At 43.0% G+C, this 24,398-nt stretch overlaps 1 protein-coding gene across 2 annotated transcripts in view; it reads right to left on the bottom strand.

The window, feature by feature from the left end:
• ADAM17 (ADAM metallopeptidase domain 17) overlaps window positions 1–24,398 on the bottom strand; it is a 60,358-nt gene that overhangs the window by 12,911 nt on the left and 23,049 nt on the right. The window contains exons 3-11 of one of the 2 annotated variants that reach the window (XM_065590129.1): window positions 22,935–23,068; window positions 21,726–21,814; window positions 18,831–18,999; window positions 17,908–18,038; window positions 9,447–9,536; window positions 7,276–7,389; window positions 5,878–6,022; window positions 5,132–5,220; window positions 751–903 (exon numbers count right to left, since the gene is read on the bottom strand). In XM_065590129.1, coding sequence (XP_065446201.1) covers window positions 751–903; window positions 5,132–5,220; window positions 5,878–6,022; window positions 7,276–7,389; window positions 9,447–9,536; window positions 17,908–18,038; window positions 18,831–18,999; window positions 21,726–21,814; window positions 22,935–23,068 — 1,114 coding nt within the window. The remainder of the gene's footprint in view (window positions 1–750; window positions 904–5,131; window positions 5,221–5,877; window positions 6,023–7,275; window positions 7,390–9,446; window positions 9,537–17,907; window positions 18,039–18,830; window positions 19,000–21,725; window positions 21,815–22,934; window positions 23,069–24,398) is intronic. The other variant, XM_065590130.1, reaches the window with a different exon arrangement.

The raw sequence follows: 24,398 nt of genomic DNA, 5'->3' as shown, positions 1-24,398 counted from the left end.
TGTTGAAAAACTGCTTTGTTGCATTGTGATTAACACCTATCCAAACACATATGCACAGCGCTCCATGACCAACTCTTGGGAGGGGTTCCAAGGCCAAACCCAACCCTTCTGCTAGCACTCGGGGTTCAGGTGGAGCAATACATCCCAAGAAATAGTCATGAAGTTGCCAAAATGGGGATAGACTTTTCTGACCCTGGTTGTAAGCTTCTGCAGAGATGCTGGAAACCTTAGGCTAGTCATTCATTTGATATCTCAGTTTCTCCATCTGTAAAATAGGGATAATACCAAGTCCTCAAGGGTGTTATGATGTTTATAAGATGAACGGAGACGAGTATGTTTTAACTCAGTGACTGGGCTAACCACTAGAGAGAGACATAACGGCAGTGACCAACAGTTTACTGTTCAGAAGCCTGTGTTCTGGTGCTGAAGATCCAAGCTGGATTCCTGCTGACAACAGCGATATCAGGAAGTATAGGCAGCCACAGTTTGTTACAAAATATCACCCTAGTAGGGACTGAATGCCTGTAGATCTCAGGCATTTGGGAGAAACTTATCTAACACTGGGACTAATAATAATAGTTAATGAATATGTCTCCCTCTAGTGGCTGTTCAAGCAATTAAGCACCTATTAAATACAGGCTAAAGGAGTGCACCTTAGCTAAGCAGATAGGACTTGTGCGTTTGGGGTAGAAGGTTCTGGGTCAGTCCTTGTTGACTGTAGTGGGATAGTAGAAATTAAAGTAAATTTACCTTATTGTTTTCATGATCGCCACTCACAGCAATTGGATACATAACATATTTCCCTCCCTGGTCTTCAGTGGGGGCACATTCCGGCAGACTGTCTGGATCATGCTCTGCTCCAAAGTTGTGTCCCAGTTCATGAGTAGTAACCAAGTCTGCTTCCTTGTTCGAAACCAAGAAAACACATCTAAAGTCAATAGCAACATGCAGTGGGGGTCTAAGTAATTCCAGATCATTAGATCTTTAGAGATGCACTTCATTAGATATTTAACCAAAGAACTGTTTCCTAAGTGCTAAACTGAAGTCAGGGCCTGTAAAATTACCAAACTCTTGAGAGCCAACTGCTGGGGCGGGGTTCGGATGCTGCATAGGCATATAAGAGCTCAACATTTGATACACTGAAGTCATTTAAGTCGGAGATTAAGAAAATATTTTCTAAAGAAACGTCATGCCACAAAAATTACACATGTATCACATTTTCATTCAATTCCCCTGGCAATTTGCCTTATTTTTATTGAATAGACAGTGGCCATTAAGAGCCTTAACTAAACTCACATTCTACTGTTTTGGTGCTAGAAAAAAAGCCTAGAAATAATATAGGGTAGGGCTGTCAAGCGATTAAAATAATTAATCCCAATTAATCCTGCTGTTAAACAATAATAGAATACCATTTAAATATTTTTGGATGTTTTTTACATTTTCAAATATACTGATTTCAATTACAACACAGAATACAAAGTGTACAGTGCTCACTTTATATTTATTTTGAATACAAATATTTGCATTGTAAAAAACAAAAGAAATACTGTAGTATTTTTCAATTCCCCCATTACAAGTACTATAGTGCAATCTCGATCATGAAAGTTGAATTTACAAATGTAGAATTATGTATATAAAAAACTGCATCCAAAAATAAAACAATGTAAAACTTTAGAGCCTACAAGTCCACTTAGTCCTACTTCTTGTTCAGCCAATCACTCAGATGCGCTGTACAAATTTATTTATATTTACAGGAGATAATGCTGCCTGCTTCTTGTTTACGTCACCTGAAAGTGAAAACAGGCATTCACATGGCACTGTTGTGGCTAGCGTCACAAGATGCGCTAAAGATTCATATGTCCCTTCATGCTTCAACCACCATTCCAGAGGACATACTGATGACAGGTTCTGCTCGATAATGACCCAAAGCAGTGCAGACAGACACACATTCATTTTCATCATCTGAGTCAAATGCCACCAGCAGGTCAATTTTCTTTTTTGATGGTTCGGGTTCTGTAGTTTCCATATCAGAGTGTTGCTCTTTTAAGACTTCTGAAAGCATGCTCCACACCTCGTCCCTCTCAGATTTTGGAAGGCACTTCAGATTCTTAAACCTTGGGTCGAGTGCTGTAGCTATCTTTAGAAATCTCACATTGGTACCCAGAGGTGGCAGGATTGTAGAAATTTTGGTGGTGCCCAGAATCCCTCCCCCCAAACTCTGCTCCCCCAAACACCGCCCCCCACCTGCCTAAGGCTCTGGGATGAAGTTTGGGTGGGGGGAGGAGGTCTGGGGTGCAGGCCCTGGGCTGGGGCAGGGGATTAGGGTGCAAGATGGGTGAGAGGTGGGGCTCTGGGAGTTTGGGTGGGGGATGGGGTCTGGGGTGCAGGCTCTGGGATGGAGTTTGGGTGCTGGGTGCAGGCTCTGGGATGGAGTTTGGGTGCTGGGTGCAGGCTCTGGAGGTGCAGGAGGGGGTGAGGGGTGCAGGCTCTGGGATGGAGTTTGGGTGCTGGGTGCAGGAGGGGGTGAGGGATGCAGGCTCTGGGGTTTGGGTGCTGGTTCTAGGCTGGGAGAACAGGCTCTGGGACTGAGTTTGGGGGCCGAAGGGGGGGGTGTAGCCTGGGAGGGGGGTGCAGTGCTTACCTGGGGCTCCTAGGCAGGAGTCTCCATGGTGCTCCTACTCCCAGGCACTGCCCCCACAGCTTTCCATTGGCCGCAGGGGCACCTGGGGCGGGACACAGACCCACCCCACCCAGGGGCTGCAGGGAGGGGCCAGCAGCCACGTGGAGCAAGCCGCTCAGCTCCGCTGTGCTGCCAGTGGTGAGTGGGGGCCCTGGGCTATTTTAAATGACGCGGGAGAGGGGGCCCAGGGGCGGAAGGCGGGGCCAAGGGAGAAACCCGGCCCCAAACATTGCTGGAGCCAGGCCCTGTTGGGCGCCGCCCTTCTTTTCATTTTGTCAAATTTGCAGTGAAAGTGTTCTTGAAACGAACAACATGTGCTGGGTCATCATCCGAGACCGCTATAACATGCAACATATGGCAGAATGCAGGTAAAACAGAGCAGGGGACATACAATTCTCCCCCAAGGAGTTCAGTCACAATTTAATTAACACTTTAAAAAAAAAAAAAACGCGTGTCAGCTGGAATGGTGGCCGACGCATGAAGTGGCATACGAACGTTTAGCCTATCTGGCATGTAAATACCTTGCAATGCTGCTACAAACGTGCCATGCGAATGCCTGTTCTCACTTTCAGGTGATGTTGTAAATAAGAAGCGGGGCAGCATTATCGCCCGTAAAATGTAAACAAACTGGTTTGTCTGAGCGATTAGCTGAACAAGAAGTAGGACTGAGTGGACTTGTAGACTCAAGTTTTACATTGGGTGTTTTTTTGTTTGGTTGGTTTTTTTTGAGTGCAGTTATGTAACAAAAAAAATCTACATTTGTGAGTTGCACTTTCATGATAGAGATTGAAGTAGAGTACTTGTATGACATGAATTGAAAAATGCTCTTTCTTGTTTATCATTTTTACAGTGCAAATATTTGTAATAAAATATAATATAAAGTGAGCACTGTACTCTGTTTTCTGTGTTGTAACTGAAATCCATATATTTGAAAATGAAGAAACATCCAAAAATATTTAATAAATTTCAATTGGTATTCTATTGTGTAACAGTGCAATTAAAACTGTGATTAATCACGATTAATTTTTTTGAGTTAATCGTGTAAGAAACTCAGACTGACAAGGATACCAACAAAGAAACAATAGGTGGGGAAGACGGGCTGGACACAGTACACCAGGGAAGGGGAAGCTAGGAAGAGGGCAGGAGAGAGAAGTTTGGCAGAATAGCCTTAACTTGTGCTACTCCACAGACACGGCTCCTGCCTGCAAGCACTGCCCCCGCAGCTCCCATTGGCCAGGAACAGGGAACTGTGGCCAATGGGAGCTGCGGGGGCAGTGCCTGCAGAGAGGGGCAAAGCGCAGAGCCATGTGCCCCCCACAAGAACCGCAGGGGCGCGTTGGCCCCTTCTGGGAGCAGTGTGGGGCCGGGGCAGGCAGGGAGTCTGTCTTAGCCCTGTTGCGCCGCGACCGGGAGCCGCTCGAGGTAAGTGCCATCCGGCGGGAGTCTGCACCCCAACCCCCCTCCCAGAGCCAGCACTACATAACACCTCATGCACCCTGTCGCCCCTACCCCAGCCCTGACCCCCCCCCTCCCAGAGCCAGCACCGCATACCCCTCTCCTGCACCCCGAGCTCCTGCCCCGACCCTGACCCCCCTCCCAGAGCCAGCACCTCATACCTCCTCCTGCACCCCAACACTGCCACAGTCCCGAGCTCCCTCCGGCACCCAAACTTCCTCCCAGAGCTTGCACCCCCTGCCCCAGGCTCAGCCCAGAGCCCCTTCCCACACTCTGAACTCCTCGGCCCCAGCCCAGAGCCTGCACCCCCTTCTGAACCCCAACCCGGTGAAAGTGAATGAGGGTGGGGGAAAGTGAGCAACGGGGGGGAGGGGGAGAATGGAGTGAGTGGGGCAGGACTTTGGGGGAGGGGCGGGGCCTCAGGGAAGGGGCGGGGTAGATCCTAGGTTGCCCTTAAAGTGATCTTGCCAAAAAGTGATCTTGAGCGTAAAAAGGTTGGAGACTACTGCTGCAGAAGTACAAAAGACCAGAGATGCATGGTTTTTCTTACAACAATCAGCAGTTCGACTTTATTCCACTGCCAATCTACTAGTTTAGTCTCAGGGTTATTTTGATTTTGGGGATGGTTCTAAGCACACATTTGGTATGAATTTAGTGCTCACATCTTTGGAGACATATAGTCTTATTTATCAATAAAAGAGGTCAGCACAATCAGAGGCAGAATGTTTCCTTCTCACTGATCCACCAGTGTGTCTGACTAGTTCCATCTCCAGAGCCATCCAGTCCTGGCTCTCTCTGTCAACAAGGATGACAACTATGATGGCATTTTTTGCATCACAGATACCTGTCCGTAGTGACCTGGACTGAGAGCAAACGGTTCTTTTCAGACAGGCATCCAAGAGCCATTCATCTCACAGTAGTTATAGCACTGAAGAATAACAGCAAAGCACATGTTTAACAAATATGTTCCGTATACCCACATTCAATTTACAGTACCTTTGTGAGGATAGTTTTGCCATAGTTCTTTGTGCTGGTTAAGCCGCTGTTCAAATAGATGTTTTTTTGGGCAGCTTGACTATAATAAGCTATAGAAAGGAAGATGGAAGAAAGTGAAATTCCTCATATAGCACAAGAAAAGTAACCGGGCTTTCTACAGATTTTTGTTTGTTTGTTTTTTAAAGAGAAAACCATGTTTAGGAAAACCGAAGATTCTCCCCAGTCGTCTTCTTTGACCTTGTAAATAAATGACTATAACATTACAGCACTCAGAGACTTATAAATGAGTCCCCTACCCCCAATTTTTGTAGTGGGGAATCTGCAGTCAGAACATAAATAAATGCATGCATTAAAGACTGCGAGGCATTCAAGTAATGAGGGACATATAAGTACTTAAGAGATAGGTGTTGGATTCCCTCCCATTGTGAAATTTGGCAGGCCACACCTGTTAAGAGCGCATCTTTCCAGAGCAGCACATGAAGATTTTAGCTGCTCCAAATGGGGCCATGATGGCTTTTACTCAACCCATTAATTCAAGAAACTTAATTGTTTTACCCTATCCTATTCCCCTTTTTGTATGCAGCCTAGGACGCAGCCTTCAGTTCCATTTCTAACTCAGTCACTAGGGAACATTTAAGTGACACACATTATGCCCCCTTCAATCCTTCTACAATTTTCATAACAAAGTACAGATATTCAACCCACAACTGGGGGGGGGGGTAGGGGGGAGAGGGAGGGAATCTTACCCTTTGGGCAAATTCCACCATGGGTGTTAGGCCTGGGAGATCCAACATAAGCTAGTCCAAGTGTTCCCATATCGAAATCTTGGTACGTAAAGAGATGAGCAAGGCACACAAGAGCTGCTTTCTCAGCTATATCAAAGCTAAATTGCTAAAAGGAAAAAAGCAAGCGTTAGAAAAATCTGTAATATGTATGGTGAAGAAATTCAAAGATGAAAAAAATCATTTAACCAGCCAGGCATTTTCCAGCTCCAGTTTCTATTACACTAAATGAAGAAATCTGCTCCATCCCCAGATCAGAGCAGGATAGTTCCTTCATATATTCTAGTACTTAGTCTGGCCTAGTTTTAAATATCTCCTCCTGCCAGAGTATAACCTACAGTGTTAAGATTCTCATTCGTCAGCAACATCTCAATGAAAGGAAAAACTATTATAAGGCCCATCTTTCAAAACAGCACATGCTTGATAACAGCCAGCATTACAAGATTTCATTACAGAATGCCTTTAAGGACAGTAGGAATTTGCTGCTCCCATTCATGCTGCTGAAAAGGAGCAGAGCTGAATCCAAACTCTAACTTTCTCCTTAGCGTCTCTGTTCAATGTAGGTGGTGATCCAGGGCACACTTTCACTTGTGTTTCAGCAATTTACTGAATCATTTTTCTGGCGTCCCAAAACATGCCAGTCACTTCAGAAGAACAAGTATGGAGAGGAGCGCACAATCTTGTGTTGAAATGGCACTACCAACGAGGGCAACAGATAGGTGAGTGGGGAGGGGAAAAGATAAAGGTGAGGATAAAAATCACATGGATCCTCAGTAAGGCATGTCCACTTCTGGATGGTTGGCGTTTTCTGTTGATTCTCTTTCTTCCCCTAGAACAGTGATTCCCAAACTTGTTCTGCCGCTTGTGCAGGGAAAGCCCCTGGCAGGCCGGGCCAGTTTGTTTACCTGCCGCGTCCGCAGGTTCGGATGATCGTGGCTCCCAGTGGCCACGGTTCGCTGCTCCAGGCCAATGGGGGCTGCTGGAAGCGGCGGCCAGTACATCCCTCAGCCCGCGCCACTTCCAGCAGCTCCCATTGGCCTGGAGCAGCGAACCGTGGCCAGTGGGAGCCACAATCGGCCGAACCTGTGGACGCGGCTTTCCTGTCTCAATAACCACAAAATCATTTATAACTGTTTTGCACTTAATAATTGTATTCTGGAAGTAGATACTTTTTATAATGAAGCCTCTTGCCATGAGCCTGGGTAGAAATATCCTAGTTTTGTATTCTTGTGATAACTACACATTGTGAAGAGGAAGAAAAGCAGTTTCGTTTGCAATCAGAGACTGATCTCGGATGGCAAATAAGTAATTGTCGTATTTTCTTTTTAGGTGGGACATTTTGTTTGAGCAGCACAGCTTTACCTCCAGCAGTGTCTTCACCTCCCAAGCATCCTTCTCTTCATTTGGCTGATTTTTTGCCATGTTATAATGTTTTTTCCCAGGCTTCACAACACTTGATTCATTGTGGACAATAATCTATATTCAAGGGTATAATATAATTAGAATAAGGAACTGTAAACAATTCAACAAGCTGAAGAAATAGGCAGTGAAGTGCCAAGTGCTGCAATTTTGAAGTAAAAATATTATAGCCAAGGAAAATTTTTCACCCTCCTAAACGATGGCCAAAGCACCTCATTAAAATGCCATCCTATTCTTAGATTTAAACTTACATATTCCTAGTGGTGAACTCTTGACCTCTTAATTTAAGATAATGCCATACACTTTGACCCAAATATAATTACAGCTAAACACATTAGCATCATTACACTAAGTTAAGTTGCACATCACAAGTTTCCATTGTATCCCACTAAGATATTCATTACTCAGTCATAAAAAGTCAGGGTTCAAATCTGGTAGAAAAGGTCCCCAGTGCACCTCTGATTTTATCTAACCAAAGAAGATTTACAAGGATTCCTATCTTTAGAAATCTAGATGTGCAAAAAGAAAACTGAAAAGTTTTATGACTAAAAGCACATTTGTCATGTTTAGGCTTTTCTGACTAAAGAGGTAGTTAGTTTGCAATGTGGCATATGTTTAGTTATGTTACAGTAAACGGGAGTAACACTGGGCTTTTAGAGTTTATACTGTAAATAATGGCCATCAGAACCTTTATTACTCAGGATGACGACAAGAAAAGAACATAGCTTGACTCTCAGCTCCCAAGATGAACTTTAAGAGCTGGTTGATAGAAATAGCTTGTAAACTGCATTTGATACAGAAATCATCAACACACAAAGCCGGACCACAAAGAGCCATTTTTACAGTCACTTTTCAGAATAAAAATGCATTTTACATTGGAGATAAGTCCCAAAAGATTCCAGGAATTCAGAATTAATGTTCCAGCAACAACACAAAACCTACTTTATAGCATTTTTACCTCATCTTTTGTCACATGATTACTAAGGCTGCGGAAGTCACAAGTAAATTTCCCACAAAGTCATGGAAGGGAGAAAACATGGGGGACTCCCCCCAACTCTGTTTCCATCATTAGAGGCAACTGCAGTCACCTAAGACAGCGTTGTCTGGTTGGCTGAAGGAAACAACATGCTGACTACCTGATTGCACTGACCTTCCCAATTGTGGCCCATTTCCACACCTGACATTTTCAGGCTTCGGGCACAGTACTTTGAGATTAGCAAACAGAGAACAGTGTCAAAACAGCCGTTCCCCTCAGGTTTGAACATCTAGTTGGGTTACGCTTAAAGCGGCACTCTAAGATCAGATTTGTCTAAGTTAGGCAAGACCACAAGTAACCAGGTCAAAAAAGTGAGCCAGATGTCATGACTCCTTATGAAAAATCCTCTGCTTCAGTGTACACATCACAGCATGGCATGCCCTCTTTAAAACCCACTTTTATGATGCCTACAAGAAATTAGCCCACTAAGATTTCCAGTTATTTTAAATACATTATTCCGCCACTCAGAGCTCTAATTTTCAAGAATTACTACATAAACTTATTGATGTCACCCATCTCCTCCAACCCCAACAGCAGCTTGTTAACCCCAGCACCATTCATTGCATCATGTCTGAAATTAGTTGCTACTCTTCAGAGGAGGAATTGTGGCTTTTTATCTGTATTGTGGGTCACTTTGAACACTCTTGGGTTCTGTCAGAACAACACCAACACCACTGGGGTATGTGACAACATTTGCACAATAGTATGTTTATGAAAAAACCATACATTTTTCAAATTTAGCAATAACTAAACAAAAAAAGTTCTCCAACAGAGATCAAACGTGCCAAATCTCAGCCTGAAATCTTCTCCAACAGTTGTAAGTGTCTGATAAAAGATGGACCAAGACAAACTTAGCTATGAAAATACCTACGATGATGCTTTTAAGGGGTTACTGATATGATGGAAGTAAACAATTTAATAATAATTGGTATTCCGATTATTTGTATTCAGATTCCAGACCCCACTCTCCAAAATGTTATTTTTATATATATATATTTTTAAAAATCAGAACTTATAACATCCAGAACATGCTCTAATGCCAAAGATTCACAACCCTTTGCATTGACTCCGTGAATACCTGCTCTATTTGTATGCCGTATCCTTTCAGGTTTCCGTTGTCCCAAGAGGTATTTCGATAGATGTCATCCACTCTGTCTATTAATTCAATCTATGCATGGAAGGGGAACATAAACCATTATTTAGATCCAAATTCTTATCATGTAATATAGTCCAAAATATCCAAAAAAAGTTGTAGCAAATGTATCTATGAACACCCATTTCAAGTCAAAACTGCACCTCATAAAACACAATGAGTGTTTTATGAGGTGCATACTGTTCCAAAAAACATCAGAGCAGTGGTCCACGATGTTTTACAATGTTTTCCTGAAAGTTTTCCATAGTCAAACTATAGCAGACTCTGCCATTTACCATTATTTTGTATAGTGGAGTGGAAAAGCAACATAAGGTTAAGAATAAATCATCTTGGTAAATACTTTATGCGTATGCTAGCATTCCACTATCGCTTTTAAAAAAAAAAAAAAAAAACCTAGTAAGTATAGTACTGAGCGATTCTGGTGTTCAGGCTCTCTCTGCTGGCCAATAAGCTATTGCTGTCCTCCTCGGTACATTCGGTGCTGGGGCTCCGGAGCATCTGCTCCTCTCTCCTGGCTCTTTTGTTCTTTATAGCCCAGGCCTCCCCTTCCAAGCAACATCCTTCATCCAGAAATTTGCATGTCTGTTTCTACTGAACAGCACCTCCAAATTCACTCAGGATGAACAGTAGTGTTGTTGGTTGGTTTTGGGATTAGGAGGGTAGGGGAAGAATAGAATCATCAGAACGGCCGTACTGGGGCAGACCAAAGGTCCATCCAGTCCAGTGTCCTGTCTACCGACAGTGGCCAATGCCAGGTGCCCCAGAGGGAGTGAACCTAACAGGTAATGATCAAGTGATCTCTCTCCTGTCATCCATCACCACCCTCTGACAAACAGAGGCTAGGGACACCATTCCTTACCCATCCTGGCTAATAGCCATTAATGGACTTAACTGGATAAATTCATGGAGGTTCTCTTTTAAACCCTGTTATAGTCCTAACCTTCACAACCTCCGCAGGCAAGGAGTTCCACAAGTTGACTGTGCGCTGTGTGAAGAACTTCCTTTTATTTGTTTTAAACCTGCTGCCCATTAATTTCATTTGGTGGCCCCTAGTTCTTATATTATGAGAACAAGTAAATAACTTTTCCTTATTCACTTTCTCCACATCACTCATGATCTTATATACCTTTATCATATCCCCCCTTAGTCTCCTCTTTTCCAAGCTGAAAAGTCCTAGCCTCTTTAATCTCTCCTGATATGGGACCCGTTCCATAATCATTTTAGTTGCCCTTCAACCAAGGGGGTTTCAAATTCTTCTAACAGTAAAACTGATAAAAAAAAATACCTAGCAATAGTGATACTTGAAATGTCTCTCACTTCCTCCTAGCCGAGTTTAAGGCATTTTGTTTGTAATGTCATTCTTTAAGATCCATTTAATCAAATTTTGCTGGCATATTAGAAGCAGATGTTTCCCTATTCATAGAGACTGTTCCAAGCGGCTTTCTTCTAGTGAAATGGACTCCTTCCCTACAAATGAGCTGGCCTTATATATGATCACATTTGTCATTTATTTTGGCTACAGAAGGAGTCAACAAAGCTAATAAGAGCAGGCCCTTCCTCCCATATACATTATCTAAGTATTTCTACAGCACCTATCTTTAAAAAGGAGAACAAAGAGGATCTAGGGAATTATAGACCTGCCAGCCTAACTTTGATACCTGGAAAGATATCATAACTAATATTAAACAATCAATTTGGAAGCACTTAGAGGAGAGCAGAGTTTTAAGGAATGGCCAGCATGAATTTATCAAGAGCAAATCATGTAAAACCCACCTCATTTCCTTCTCTGACAGGGTTACTGGCCTGGCAGATGGTGGAGGGAAGCCATAGATGTGATTTATTTTCATTTCAGTAAAGATTTTGACATGCTCATAAACAAACTAGGGAAATGTGGTCCGGATGAAATTACTACAAAATGGATGCACAACTGGTTGAAAAACTTTACTCAGAGTAATTATCAATGGTTCACGGTCACACTGGGATTACATATCAAGTGGAGTTCTGCAAGGGTCTGTACTGGGTTACATACTATTCAATATTTTCATTAATGAATTGGGTAATGGAGTGGAGAATTTGCTTATAAAATTTCCAGATGGCACCAAGCAGAATAGGGTAGCAAGAACTTTGGAGAAAAGGATTAGAGTTCAAAATGACCTTGACAAACTGGAGAATTGGTCTGAAATCAACAGGATGAATTTCAATAAAGACTAAACAAAATGGGGAGTAGTACTGCAGATCTGGATGTTACAGTGGATCAGAAAATTAAATATGAGCCAACAATGTGATGCAATTGTGAAAAAGGCTAATATAATTCTGGGATGTATTAATAGGAGTTTTGTATGGTAATCAATTTCTCTTCATGTCCACTGAAGGTAGGACCAGTAGTAATAGGCTTAATCTGAAGCAAGGAAGATTTAGGTTAGATTATAATTAGCAAGCTTTCCCTAGTAAGGATAGTTAAGCACTAGAATAGGCTTCCAAGGGGCACTGGGGAATTCCCGTCATTGGAGGTTTTAAAGAACAGGTTAGACAAGCAATTGTCAGGGGTGATCTAAGTATATTTGGTGCTGCCTCAGTGCAGAAGAATAGATTAGTTGACCTCTCAAGGTCCCTTAGGGCCCTCTATTTCTATTATTCTATCTAGGCACCAGACATGGATTATAAAGACAGTCCAGAGGACTGTCCAGAAGGTCAAAACATGGAACTTGAGTGGATCTGTTAGTAATAAGGAGCCAGTCTAGGTTGCAAAGCATGGACACTAACGTGTTCTCTCTCATCTCATGGCAATGAGATGAGCTACAGTGCTGTGCACCAGCTGTAGCATCTTTAGAGCTAGTTACAATAGTTCAGCCTACAGGTGACATTTGTCTGTTCTACTTACTTTAACTACAAATTTGCAAATGGCAACTCCATACTAAGCTACTGTGACATTATCTGAAAGAACGTGCTAATTGTGCACTAAGGCAAAGGGGAGAATATGGTACACCCTGTAATATACTAGCAGCCAGTCAGGAGTTAGGCAGGTAGGAAATGTTAGAAGTTACACACCTTGTACAGTAATGATAGTTCTTCAAGATGGGTGTCCCTATGGGTGCTCCACTGTAGGTGTGCTTGTGTCCCTGCACTGCTGATTGGAGAACTTTGGTTGAAGTGTCCATTAGGCCTGCACATGCGCTGTCTCACCTTGTGCCCTGCCACGAAGCTCGTCAGCATGCATGGGCTAACTCCCCTCAGTTCCTTCTCTACCGCAGAACCATTGACAAGGACTCCGAAGCAGAGGGGAGGTGGGTGGGTTGTGGAACCCCACAGTGGCACACATCTTAAAGAACCATTGTTACTACACAAGGCAAATAACTACTTCAAGTAGTGTCCCTCTGGGTGATCCACTGTAGGGGACTCCCAAGCAGCATTCCCACCGGAGGGCTGGGACTTTGGAGTTGGGTCAGTTACAGATGACAGCACAGTCAGGCCGAAGATGGCATTGGAGACGGAGTCCCCAGGGATCACATAGTGTTCTGTGAAAGTGTGGACTGATGCCCATGTCACCGTTCTACAGATCTCTGAGACAGGGACATTCTTGGAAAAGGCAATGGATGAGGAGATTGACCTTGTGGAGTGTGTATGAATAGTTATCTGGAGGGGTCATATTGCGAACTTGGTAACATTGTCTGATGCAGTTGGAGACCCACTTGGAGAGTCTTTGGGCTGATACTGCTGAGCCCTTCGATCTTTCCGCAATAGCGAGGAAAAGTCTTGGGAACTTCCTGAAAACATTCATCCTGTCCAGACAGAAGGCTCGGCCTCTTTTGACATCTAGAGTGTGTAGTATAGCCTCCCTGTTGTGTCGGTGAGGCTTGGGATAAAAGGTTGGAAGGTAAAATATTGATTCATGTGAAATAGGGAGGTTAACTTGGGAGTGAATTTCAGGTGTGGTCTGAACGTAACCTTGTCATGAAAGAATACCATGTAGGAGGGATGTGCCATCAGAGCCGCTAAGTCTCCTATTCTCCTAGCCGAGGTGATTGCTATCAGGAAGGCTGTTTTCATTGAGAGGTATGTAAGCGAACAGGTGGCCATGGGTTCAAAAGGAGGCGTAGAAGTCAATCCTTTCACATACCAGGTTGAGGTCCCATGTGGGAGTAGGAAGTCGAGGTTAGGGGAAGATATATCCTGGAGGAACCTTTTGATGGTTGGGTGTGACCACACTGAATACCCCTCTAGTGGTTGGTGGAAGGCTGTTATAGCCGCTAGGTGTGCTCAGAGAGCACTGATCTTTTTAGGGTCAGTGCATAGTCTAAGATATGAGGAAAAGTCATGGAGTTGGAGGCAGTGTTTGGCTGATATTTGTAGGCTGTTTGGAATGGTCTCTATGAGTGTGGCCAGGGAGAGAAATCTGTGTTGAGGTAGGAGAGCTCTGGCCTGTAGCAAGTTGAGGTCAGCCCCTATGAATTCCAGGTGTTGCACTGGATTTTTGGCCATTGAGCTGTAAATCCAGTTCTGTAAACAAATGCATTGTAGCTTTGGTGACTCAGTGAATCTCTTGGAGAGACCAGTCTCTGAGGAGGCAGTTGCCCAGATAAAGGTAAATTATGATCCACTGGGCGTGTAAAGTGTGCAGCCACCACAGAGAACCTTGGAAAATATTCTCAGGGCTGATGATAGACTGAAGGGGAGTACCCTGTACTAGTAATGGTCTTGTCCTAGAATGAATCTGAGAAATCATCTGCAAGTCGGTAGGACTGAAATATTAAAGTAGAGGTCCTAAAGGTTGAGGGCCAAAAACCAGTCTCCCTCTTCCAACACTGGAATTACCATTGCTAGAGTGACTATCTTGAATTTTTGAGCTTTGACAACCTTATTGAGAGCTCTGGGGTCTAGTACAGGTCTCCAACCTCCTTTCTTGTTGGGTATTGTGAAATAGCAAGAGTAGAATTCTTTGCCCCATAGATGTTGAGGTACTAGTTCTAGGTCTCCTAGCTGAAGGAGACTACCTACCTCTTGTTGTAGTAAACTCTAGTGAGAAGGGTCCCTGAAGCAGGTTGTTGTGGAGGGGGCAAGGAGGTAAAATGAATAGAGTACCCATTGCAAATGATCTCAAGGACCCATTGGTCCGATGTTGCACGTTTCCAGGTGATGTTGAACACTGCCAACTGGTGGCTAAATGGGTGGATAGCGGTGGTCGGTTGTAGCTGTTGGGGGAAGTGGTCTATTGACACCTCGACCAACATGTCAGAATTGTTTGGACGTAGAAGGCTAGGGTAAGGAAGATTGCAGGCCAGATGGTTACACCTCGAAAATTTATTCTTTTTCTTCTGCAGCTTGTAGTAGCATTGATTCAGATATTGGGAGGTGTGTGGTTTGTGCTGCGGCTGCGGACTAAACTTCCTCTTTTGCCCTGGTACGTAGATACCCAGCAAATGGAGAGCAGCTCGAGAATCTTTCAGGATGTGAAGAGAGGCATCAGTCTTTTCCATGAAGAGTTTAGTGCCTTCAAAAGGAAGGTCTTAGACGGTTGACTGTACCTCCTTTGGGAAGCCCGAGAGATAGAGCCATGATGCACGTCGAATCACTACTGCCGTGGAGATGGACCTTACCACTGTGTTAGCTGCATCGAGGGCAGATTGCAGCATTGTTTTTGCTACTAACTGTCCCGCCTGAATAATGAATTTGAATTGGTCGTGGCTGCTCAATAAAATCATTCAGTTTTGAATAATTTATGTAGTCTTATTTTGCTGTCAGGGCTTGGTAATTGGTGATTTGAAACTAAAGTGTGGCAGAGGAGTACTCCTTCTTCCCCAAAACGTCCAAAACGCTTCCAGTCCCTACCGAAGAGTGTGGACCTCATCAGTGGGAATTAACAGCGTCAACCACAATGGAGTTGAGTGGATGGTGGGAGAAGAGGAACTCAGTCTCCCATGCTTGGACATAATATTTTTTGTCTGCCCGCCTGCAGGTCAGTGCCACTAACCCTGGGGTCTGCCAGATGATTCTTGCTGGGTCCAGAATGGGTTTGTTAATGGGTAGAGTGATCTTTGAGGAAAAGGAGGAGTGGAGTATGTCAAGGAGACAATGGTGGGTGTCCTTGACTTCCTCTAGTGATATTTGGAGAGTGTCCGCCACTCTTTGGAAAGGTCCTGGAAGAGGCATTTGCCAGAGATGGCAGGGAATGCATGACAGCCTCATCTTGGGGGGGGGGGGGGTGAGGAGGATATTGTCCTTGGGGTCACTTCTTGCTCAGCAGCGCCCTTGTGTTCCTCCATGATTTCTTCCGGAGGTTCCAAAGCCTGGAAGCTGCGGCTGAAGGGATGTGCCTCAAGGGTTCTTGGATGGGGCTGGAAGCTCAAGAGGCATGATGGCAATATGCAGCCCAAGGGTCCCAGTCTGGCCACTGGGGTGCTGGTGGCATAGAGGTCAGTGATGGTGTCCAAGGGTGGCCATACCAAGATGGTGGTGGTGAGGCCATGAGGGTATGCTCGAGGACCCTGCTGTTACCAGCTACTGTAAAGGAGCCTGGGAGTACTGTGATGCCAGCTCATCAGGTTTGCTACGCGAGCCCTGACTGAAGAGCGGGAGAGCACGTCAGGGCAGCAGGGAAGACTCCCATGCCGTTGAAGACTCGCTGCGGCAGTTCCAGCACTGAGAAGAGACGAGACTCTGGTATGTCCAATACATGGAGGTTCCCAGAGTCTCAGAATTCTGGAGGTACCGACTGACCTAATGCTGTTGGCAGTGCCCGGGGGGAATGGAGATCTTGTCCATATAGGTCATTCTCGTGCCCAATGAGGCATCGATGGTGGTACCGATGTAGTATTGCATACCAGGAATATCTTTTTAGAGGAGTGCTTACTCCTATCCTTATCCCTTGGTGCCATTGACTCGATGCCCGTGCCCATCAGGTTCATGGGCTTGTCAACAGTACTTGCCACAGACGACTTTTGAGAGTCATGGGTACTGGTCTGAGATGGTCTTGGTGCCGACAGTACTGAAGATACAGAGCACGCTGAAAAGCATTTGTGGCTATCTCGGGGCTCACTGTAGGGACTTCCTGCTCTCTTTTTCGAGGATTAGTAAGAGAGGTCAGTGGGGCTTATTTCTTCAACCCATAGCCTTTAGATATTGAGGGCTGTGGGGAAGATTCACGTCTGCCAGGTGATTCGTGGTGTGGGTCTGGAGAGCCGCCTCCATGAAAATAATAAACTTTCTGAGCTCTCTGTCTTTATGAGACCAGGGCCTAGCTGCAGGCAGAGATCACACTTTTCCTGAATGTAGCCTTCCCCGAGGTCGCAAATGCACAGGCAGTGCTTGTCTGTGACAGGGGTAGCCTCTTTGCAAGAGAGGCACTTCTTGAAGCCCAATGAACCACACATACCCGTTGGGGGAAGGGTCCCCAACAAGGGAGGGGGGGGGGAAAAATAGTCTTATTTTATTTTTTAGATTTTCAGGGAGAAAAGATAAGAAAAAGGGAAAATGCTACAACTACAACTAAGAACTAGGAGGCTAACTACAGAGATGCAAATCAAAAGTAATGGTTCCAACAGACTGCAAATAGTTCCATCCCTAGCCGGGGGCGGTTGAGAAGGAACTGAGGGGGGTTAGCCAGCATGCACTCACTAGCCTTGTGACGGGGCACGAAGGGAGACAGTGCATTGCGGGCCTCGGAGACCCTGCTACAGAAGTTCTCCGGTCAGCAGCACAGAGATGCAAGCACACCTAGGGACACTACTCAAAGAAGAATTGTCTGTTGCACTCATGTTTATTCATACAATGAATTTGGGTGGTCTTATTTTGATACTTCTTTAAGAACTGCACATTTTTCTTATCACTGAAGTTTATCGGGTTCTTCCTGATATTTCTAGCTGGTTAGAAGGGAGAGATGTTCTAGATTTGCTATAAATAACTATGCAGGAGGCTGGCTGTGAACTACCTATCCTTTTGGACAGAAGTGTTACACAACTGGAAAAATAGTCACTGTTGGTAGATTTTAAATGAAGAGCTTCACGATAAACAAGCCAAACAACAACATAAATTAATGCATCTGTATGATTCTACAAACTTAGCGTTAAAAGACAATTCTTAGAGAAAATCTTAATATGTAGCCCATTTAGGGGGGATAGGGATGAAAGAAGTTAGAAGAGCTGCTTAAAAATATTCTGCTCAAAGATTTATTTAATTGCAGCATTAGCCATCAGTGCAAAATAATTTCTTTTAAAAAACTTAATTTAACACCCCTCAAGGTAAACAGCACTCAGAGTTCACCATTAAATACAGCACCAGCTAGCTAGTAGCTAGTAAGCTAGCTTTCTAACTACTATAGCACCAGCTTCCAGCTGCAGTGCATCTGCTTGCGTGACTTCTTCTAGCAAACAACAGACTGTCACATACTTACTAAGTAATTAATAGTTGTGCTTTCCTCCCCGCGGCCCATATACTTGAAGAAGCGATGATCTGCCACCACTAATATCTTGCATGTGTTCTTGGAGTGGTCTGCAATGGCTCTTTTCTCCCGAAGGATGTTCACTGATTTGAATGTTGAAGTGAAATCAAATATATCAGACACACACATTCCTTGACAATTAATAACATCTTTAGTTTCCATTTGATAACGTGATTAGTTGTTTTTTTTTGTTTTTGTTTTTTAGAGTAACCCCTCTGAAAGCATAAAAAGTCTTCCTAATACTCCTCCAACCTATTTGTTCTAGGAAAGTAGTGAAGAACAGTGAAACTGTACAGGGAAAAAGTAAAACTAGCTTTATTTCTCCAGCCAGTCAACTAAGCCTTTCACATCATTTTCCCCTTAACCAAACCTCCCATCTACACCCCCCGTGTTCTACCAATCCCCCTTCTGGCAGAGAAGGGCTAGATCCAACTCTACATAGAGTCAATCATGGCTCAAAAGACTCTCTAGAGAAGAGCACTAGATGCCATATAGCCTCTCTTTGTACATCATAAAGAGACAAAAGCAAGGCACAATCCCATAAAGCCATTTTCAGGTCACCTTTAAAGCAAAACGGGTAACTATTAAATCATTGTAAAGGTGAGGGACTTGTATTGGTCAGTTCTGTGCTTTGAAGGAGCCAAATATCCTTTCTGAGCATCCTCCTTCCCCCAAATTGATGATGGCCTTTGGTGGTGTGTTTGCCCTCCCCTGCAACGATGAGTTTTAAAAGTTATAAAGTGATATAAGAGAGAGACAGCAAAGTAGACAATTTTCTAAACATGAAAGCCTCATGGCCAGATACTAGTCTTACATTACTACGTAGCTATATGAATAGGTTTCAAGCATTTCACTCTAAATAGCAGGATGCTCACCTTCATTTAAATGGCTGCCCTCTAGTCCTTCGGGCAGTAATTCTTCTTCCTTATGTTTTAAATAGCCACATACTTTGGGGGACTGTAAACGTGAGAAATCCTTAATATCTTCAGATCTGTAGACCAAGAGTCTTTCATCTTGAGTATTATCTATATACCTCCAAAGTGGCTAAAAGTAATACAAGAAATGCAAGTGATTTAGGTATAGTGTGCATGCAAGGGCTTCTAGGATTAAACATATTTAATAAATATGGCCAAAAAGTCCCACTAAAAATAGCCACAGCTGTGTACATAGAACTCAGGGCCTTGTCCCACCTACTTTACTCACACAAGTAGTTCTACTGATTTCAGTAGGACTATTTGCATGAATAGCACAAGCGGGATTCAACTCCTTACATTGAGAAATGGTCAACAGATTAAAAAAAAAAAAATAGACCGACATCAAGAATTCTTAGATCTTCTTAACTGCCCCATGGGCAAAGCAGCAGCCATCTACAGTGTCATCAAAAGGAGGGGAACTATGCAGCCACTTTTGAAGCTTTAAAACAGCACTTTCAAAAAAGTTTATTTGTAAGAAAAGAAAGCTGAGAGGTCTCTCCCCCCACAATGGTCCTAAGAACTGCAGGGGTGGGCACAGGTAGGAAATTTACTACTTAGAACCCTGCCTCATTCAGTATAAGCCATAATAGATCATATGGAACACATGAGTGCACACTTGCATATTTCATGAGTCCGCAGGTACTTCATGTGCAAGTTCAGCCTCCCTTCCCAGTAGCACACTGGGAGATTGTTACTAAAAGGGGGTTTTAATAACTATAAATTACTGTGCCTGCATAAATATAGTTTTTTAAACTCTCATAACTCATCCAAATTAATCCCAAATTTTCACAGGACATATTAAGGAAAAAAGAAAAATGTGTTGTTAAAAAATCAGTCTAATCTAATTTGGAACCACAAACACTAAAATGTCTTAATCATAATCCCATGGTGTCACTGCAGTGCAATGTTAAGGCTGTTTGGGTACCCTGACTGTGCACTTCCCTTCCTTAACATGACTGGATTTCTTTCAAGTTTATAAACCCAAAGTTAAACTCTTGGTTTTGAGATAACTGCAATATCCATAGAATGTGTTTTACCCCAACTTACTAATATGTATGGTCAACCTCCACACACTCAACATATTTTTTGTCTGGAAATATACTGCATAGAAACAACTCTTTATGGAAGTATTTAATAGTCTATTTGTGAGATATTTATAGATATTCCCAGTGTTATGTCAGAAGCTCAAAACAGTACAAGAATGATAAACAACAAGAATGAAATACTAGGTTTTCAAACTAACCCTGGAGAAAAAAAAGTTTAAGTGCCAAATCCAAAACGTTAAAAGCTCCCCAAGTCCCTTCTTATGTAGAAGACAGGCACAGCATGTTACTCGAGAAGACATTGGTATGTCTCTAATGTTACAAATGTTACCCAACTTACTTTTTAAAAGCTTTTTCTTGTTTGTCAGATACAAATCTTTACTATGGAGGTGAAAAGCCTCAGAGTTTTAGCAAATGTTCCTTTACATTTAGATGCAGAAATAACTTATCAAGGCTCATCTCTAAGAATCTGACAAACTCTGCTCCTTTTTTATTGTAAGGTGTAACTGGGATGACACCGGACACATATATAGATGCAGAGAAGTCTATATAAGGAATAAGTTTATATTAAAAGAATAAAATTAAAACTTAGTATTCTAAAGTAAATTTAGTCAGTCCATATTACATGGATGACATTGCTGTTCTTCAACCACTTTTCCTTGGTCGATACAAATGTCATTTTAACTGATATATCTTAAGAGGGCACTAAGAGCATAAAGAGTATAAAAAGAATGTACTTAATTTTGACACCTCCTACTTCTGTATTAGTGAACAAAGCAAATAGCACATTAGAAAACATGCATTGTTCAAAAATGCTTCCCCAATACGAAAACAAAACTTTAAAGTGGGTACTCACTCTTCTGCATAAATGAATCTAAGATAGTAAATCCTAAAGTGGTTTTACCAGATGCCCTGGACCTTGTAGTTACCCCACACTTTTAAAGTGCTGGCACAACACACATTGAGCAAACAGTGAGCTAGAAGGAATTCATGCACATCAAAGGATTCCACTGAGGATATAGTTTATTGATGATGTTCAAGTGGTTTGAAGTACAGTAGAACCTCAAAGTTACGAACTGACCAGTCAACCACACACCTCATTTGGTACTGGAAATATACAATCAAGCAGCAGCAGAGACAAAATATATATAAAGCAAACACAGTACAGTATTGTTAAATGTAAACTACTAAAAAAAAGGGAAAGCAACATTTTTGTCATAGTTAAGTTTCAAAAATGTACTAAGTCCGTGTTCAGTTGTAAACTTTTGAGAGAACAACCATAACATTTTGTTCAGAGTTACGAACAACCTCCATTCCCAAGGTGTTCATAACTCTGAGGTTCTACTGTAATGACAAGTTGTTTGTTACACCATCAGATTGCCGAGATGCCTGCATGGCCTTATTTTCAGTATTCCTGTGTTGTAGTCTACACATTTAATGGCTCACAAATTTTAATAAGGAACATTCTGCTTTCCTACAAACAATTTCTCACTGTATATTTATTTACAGAAACATGCTGCATTCAGTATGGAACAACAATCTGTTGCTTCTGCCAGTGCTTAGAACCATGCATTTTTTGATACGACTGTGTGGAAAAGTAATGCTTACAAAAAATCAGTCAGAGCCCATCCCTCCAAAAAATGTTTTTTCAGCTACAGAAGTGTAGGTGGCTGGGGGGGCAATAGGGAAATAGAATTGTTTTTCATCAAAGATGTTCCTATTTTCTCAATCTTGTTTTCACAGCAAACAGTACCTCTACATTGTATTCTTCGCCATCAGTGTTGATTCTTACAGTAAAGTCTTCGTCACCTATGTGCGCTATAACCTTGGAATTGTGTTCACCTTTAAATGTAGATGAGAAACATTAAGTTAACTGATGTGACAACTGACTGATCTATTTAGCAAATGGCATCCCCTCTTCTTAAATCAATACTGCTTTCTCTGTAAAGACCAGAGTAGTTTTCACTCTAAAGCCCTGTGCTATGCTATCAGGAAATCCAGGGAGACATGTTAAAACACAGTCTCCAATCCAAAAGTGATATGCACTAGGATGCCTTTTTTTTAGGCAAAAGGTGGTCAAAGTGGCCCAGGGGATTAGTAATGGGTTATGGAGCCTTTTACCAACATAAACAATTAACAAACATCATCATACTCCAGGGATTGGCAACCTTTGGCACGCAGCCCACCAGGGTAAGCACCCTGGCGGGCCGGGCCAGTTTGTTTACCAGCCGCGTCCGCATGTTCAGCTGATTGTGGCTCTCAGTGTTTGCCGTCCCAGGCCAATGGGGGCTGCGGGAAGTGGCGCGGGCTGAGGGATGTGCTGGCCACCGCTTCCCACCGCCCCCTTTGGCCTGGAGCAGCGAACCGTGGCCAGTGGGAGCTGCGATCGGCCAAACCTGCGGACGCGGCAGGTAAACAAACCAGCCTGGCCCGCCAGTGTGCTTACCCTGGTGGGCTGTGTGCCAAAGGTTGCCGATCCTTGCCATACTCAGTGGACGTGCCAAGGTTTAAGACTGGGCAACACTTTCATCCAGAAGAGTCACCTATCCAGACCTGATTTGAGGCATTTTATTATGATAGCGAGGTTGCACTGCCACTAGCTGGGCTGTTCTTGTTTTGTGAAAAGGACTTCAGTTCCTAGTACTGTAAAATCCAGGATCTCAATGGGAATTAAAGTCAACACTCATTTTTAATAGAGCAGAAGCCACAGTGGCCATAGTGTGTATTTTTGTAAAATACATCTTGATTTTCAAAGCCAGATTGTAAGCCCTTATCTCAGTACATGCAGCACCAGCCTCACAAAATTGTCAAGAAAATTGACCAGCACAGGAACAAAATCTACCACTCTGACCACGCTTGAGGACAATGAAAAAGCAATGATACACGATTCACCATGGGCCAGCAGATTTTGACAAAGCTATGCTACTCCCCAACAATGATGTGCAGTCAAGCTCATACTAACCAACTACATGTCCAGTGAAGAATTCTTGCCATTGTACATGATACTCCTTTTCCTTGCCTTTACCGTCCACTATTAGTGCTTGAAAGTTTTCAGAAAAGTGTTCAGCTGTTGACGTTAGGTATAATTTAAAGTGCCTGTAAAATAAATTTACTTCCATTTAGTTTTAAGTGAACCACGCATAAGGAAACAGACATCAGCCTCTTGTTCTACTGAAACCTCTTTGGATGTTAGAAGACAATGACTCTTCAATTAATAAGGTACAAAAATATATGCTATTTGTCAGAATTACTGTATGACAGTACTTTTCTAAGAGCCATTTATAACATCTGTAGTCAATGTTTATTAACAAGAAAAAAATGTTTTTTTTTCTCCAAAGTTACTATATTCAGCCACCCTTGCCAAAAGGTATTCAAACAAGGCTGATTTCTTCTGCATTCTTCAGAGAAAACCAGACCAGAAGATTTAACAAAACAGGTCAATGGTAAGTAATAAGATATACCCCAATGATCCCATTTCCTGAAATATGTCCAGAAAACCTTGACAAAACTTGGCATCCATAGCCCTTAATGGAAAACCTATAGCACAATCAGTTTTTATCTTGTCTGCCACCAGTGTAACAGATTTTGGGGTATATATCAGCAATTATCCTTGGGATAGAACCGGCAGTATTTTGAAGTGTTTGTTACAATGGAAGTGGAAAATGGACAAGGTATCAAGCAATATAAAATAGGAAAATGGGAGATTTTTATCTATTTACTCTAGTATTTTGCTCTCATTCATGTTCTGTGCCTCCTGCCTCAGATGGAGGTAGAAAATATGCATACCAACTTATGTGAGCTGTATATCATGGTAAATATTAGTTGTGGATTTCTGGAGGGGCCGGAGGAGGGGAGATGAGGAGATTGCCTGACTGAATATGATCAGTCTACACCTTTTAGCAGGAGATGATTCTCGCTGCATTTCAAGTTCAGAATTTCAGTGTTTAGAAAGCTAGGAGGGATTTTTCCTCGGATGGTCAAATTACTGTCTCCAACGCCCTTGTTCCTGGCCTCATTCCATCTCTCTCTCTCTCCTCTCCCCCCCCAATATTTCAGAGCCCAGAATGTCTTCCCAACATTTCTGTAACAAACTGAGAAATGCTTTGTGGAATGGGGCCATCTACACACAATGTGAGCAAATGGACTAAGTCCCCATAAACACCAATTCTCAGGCAGCACAACATGGTAGCCACAGACCAAAATACACAAGGAGACAATGAGCCTTTCAAGAAATGTAAGGCAGGCAAAAGTAGTGGAGGGAAGCCAGAATCTGAAGAAAAAGCAGGATCCAACCCAATTAATGAAAAACTAAGGTAAACAATAAAATGAAGGAAATCTCAATCATTGCTTCTTTAATAACAGAGGAATACAATATAGTTAAATAATCTTCCATTCTCTTGGTCTCTGTGAAGCAAATCACATAACC

Source organism: Chrysemys picta, chromosome 3 (genome assembly GCF_011386835.1).
Source record: "Chrysemys picta bellii isolate R12L10 chromosome 3, ASM1138683v2, whole genome shotgun sequence".
Classification (NCBI taxonomy): Eukaryota; Metazoa; Chordata; order Testudines; family Emydidae; genus Chrysemys; species Chrysemys picta.
Note: the sequence above shows the minus strand (reverse complement) of the source record. Positions and strands in the feature narration are given on the sequence as shown.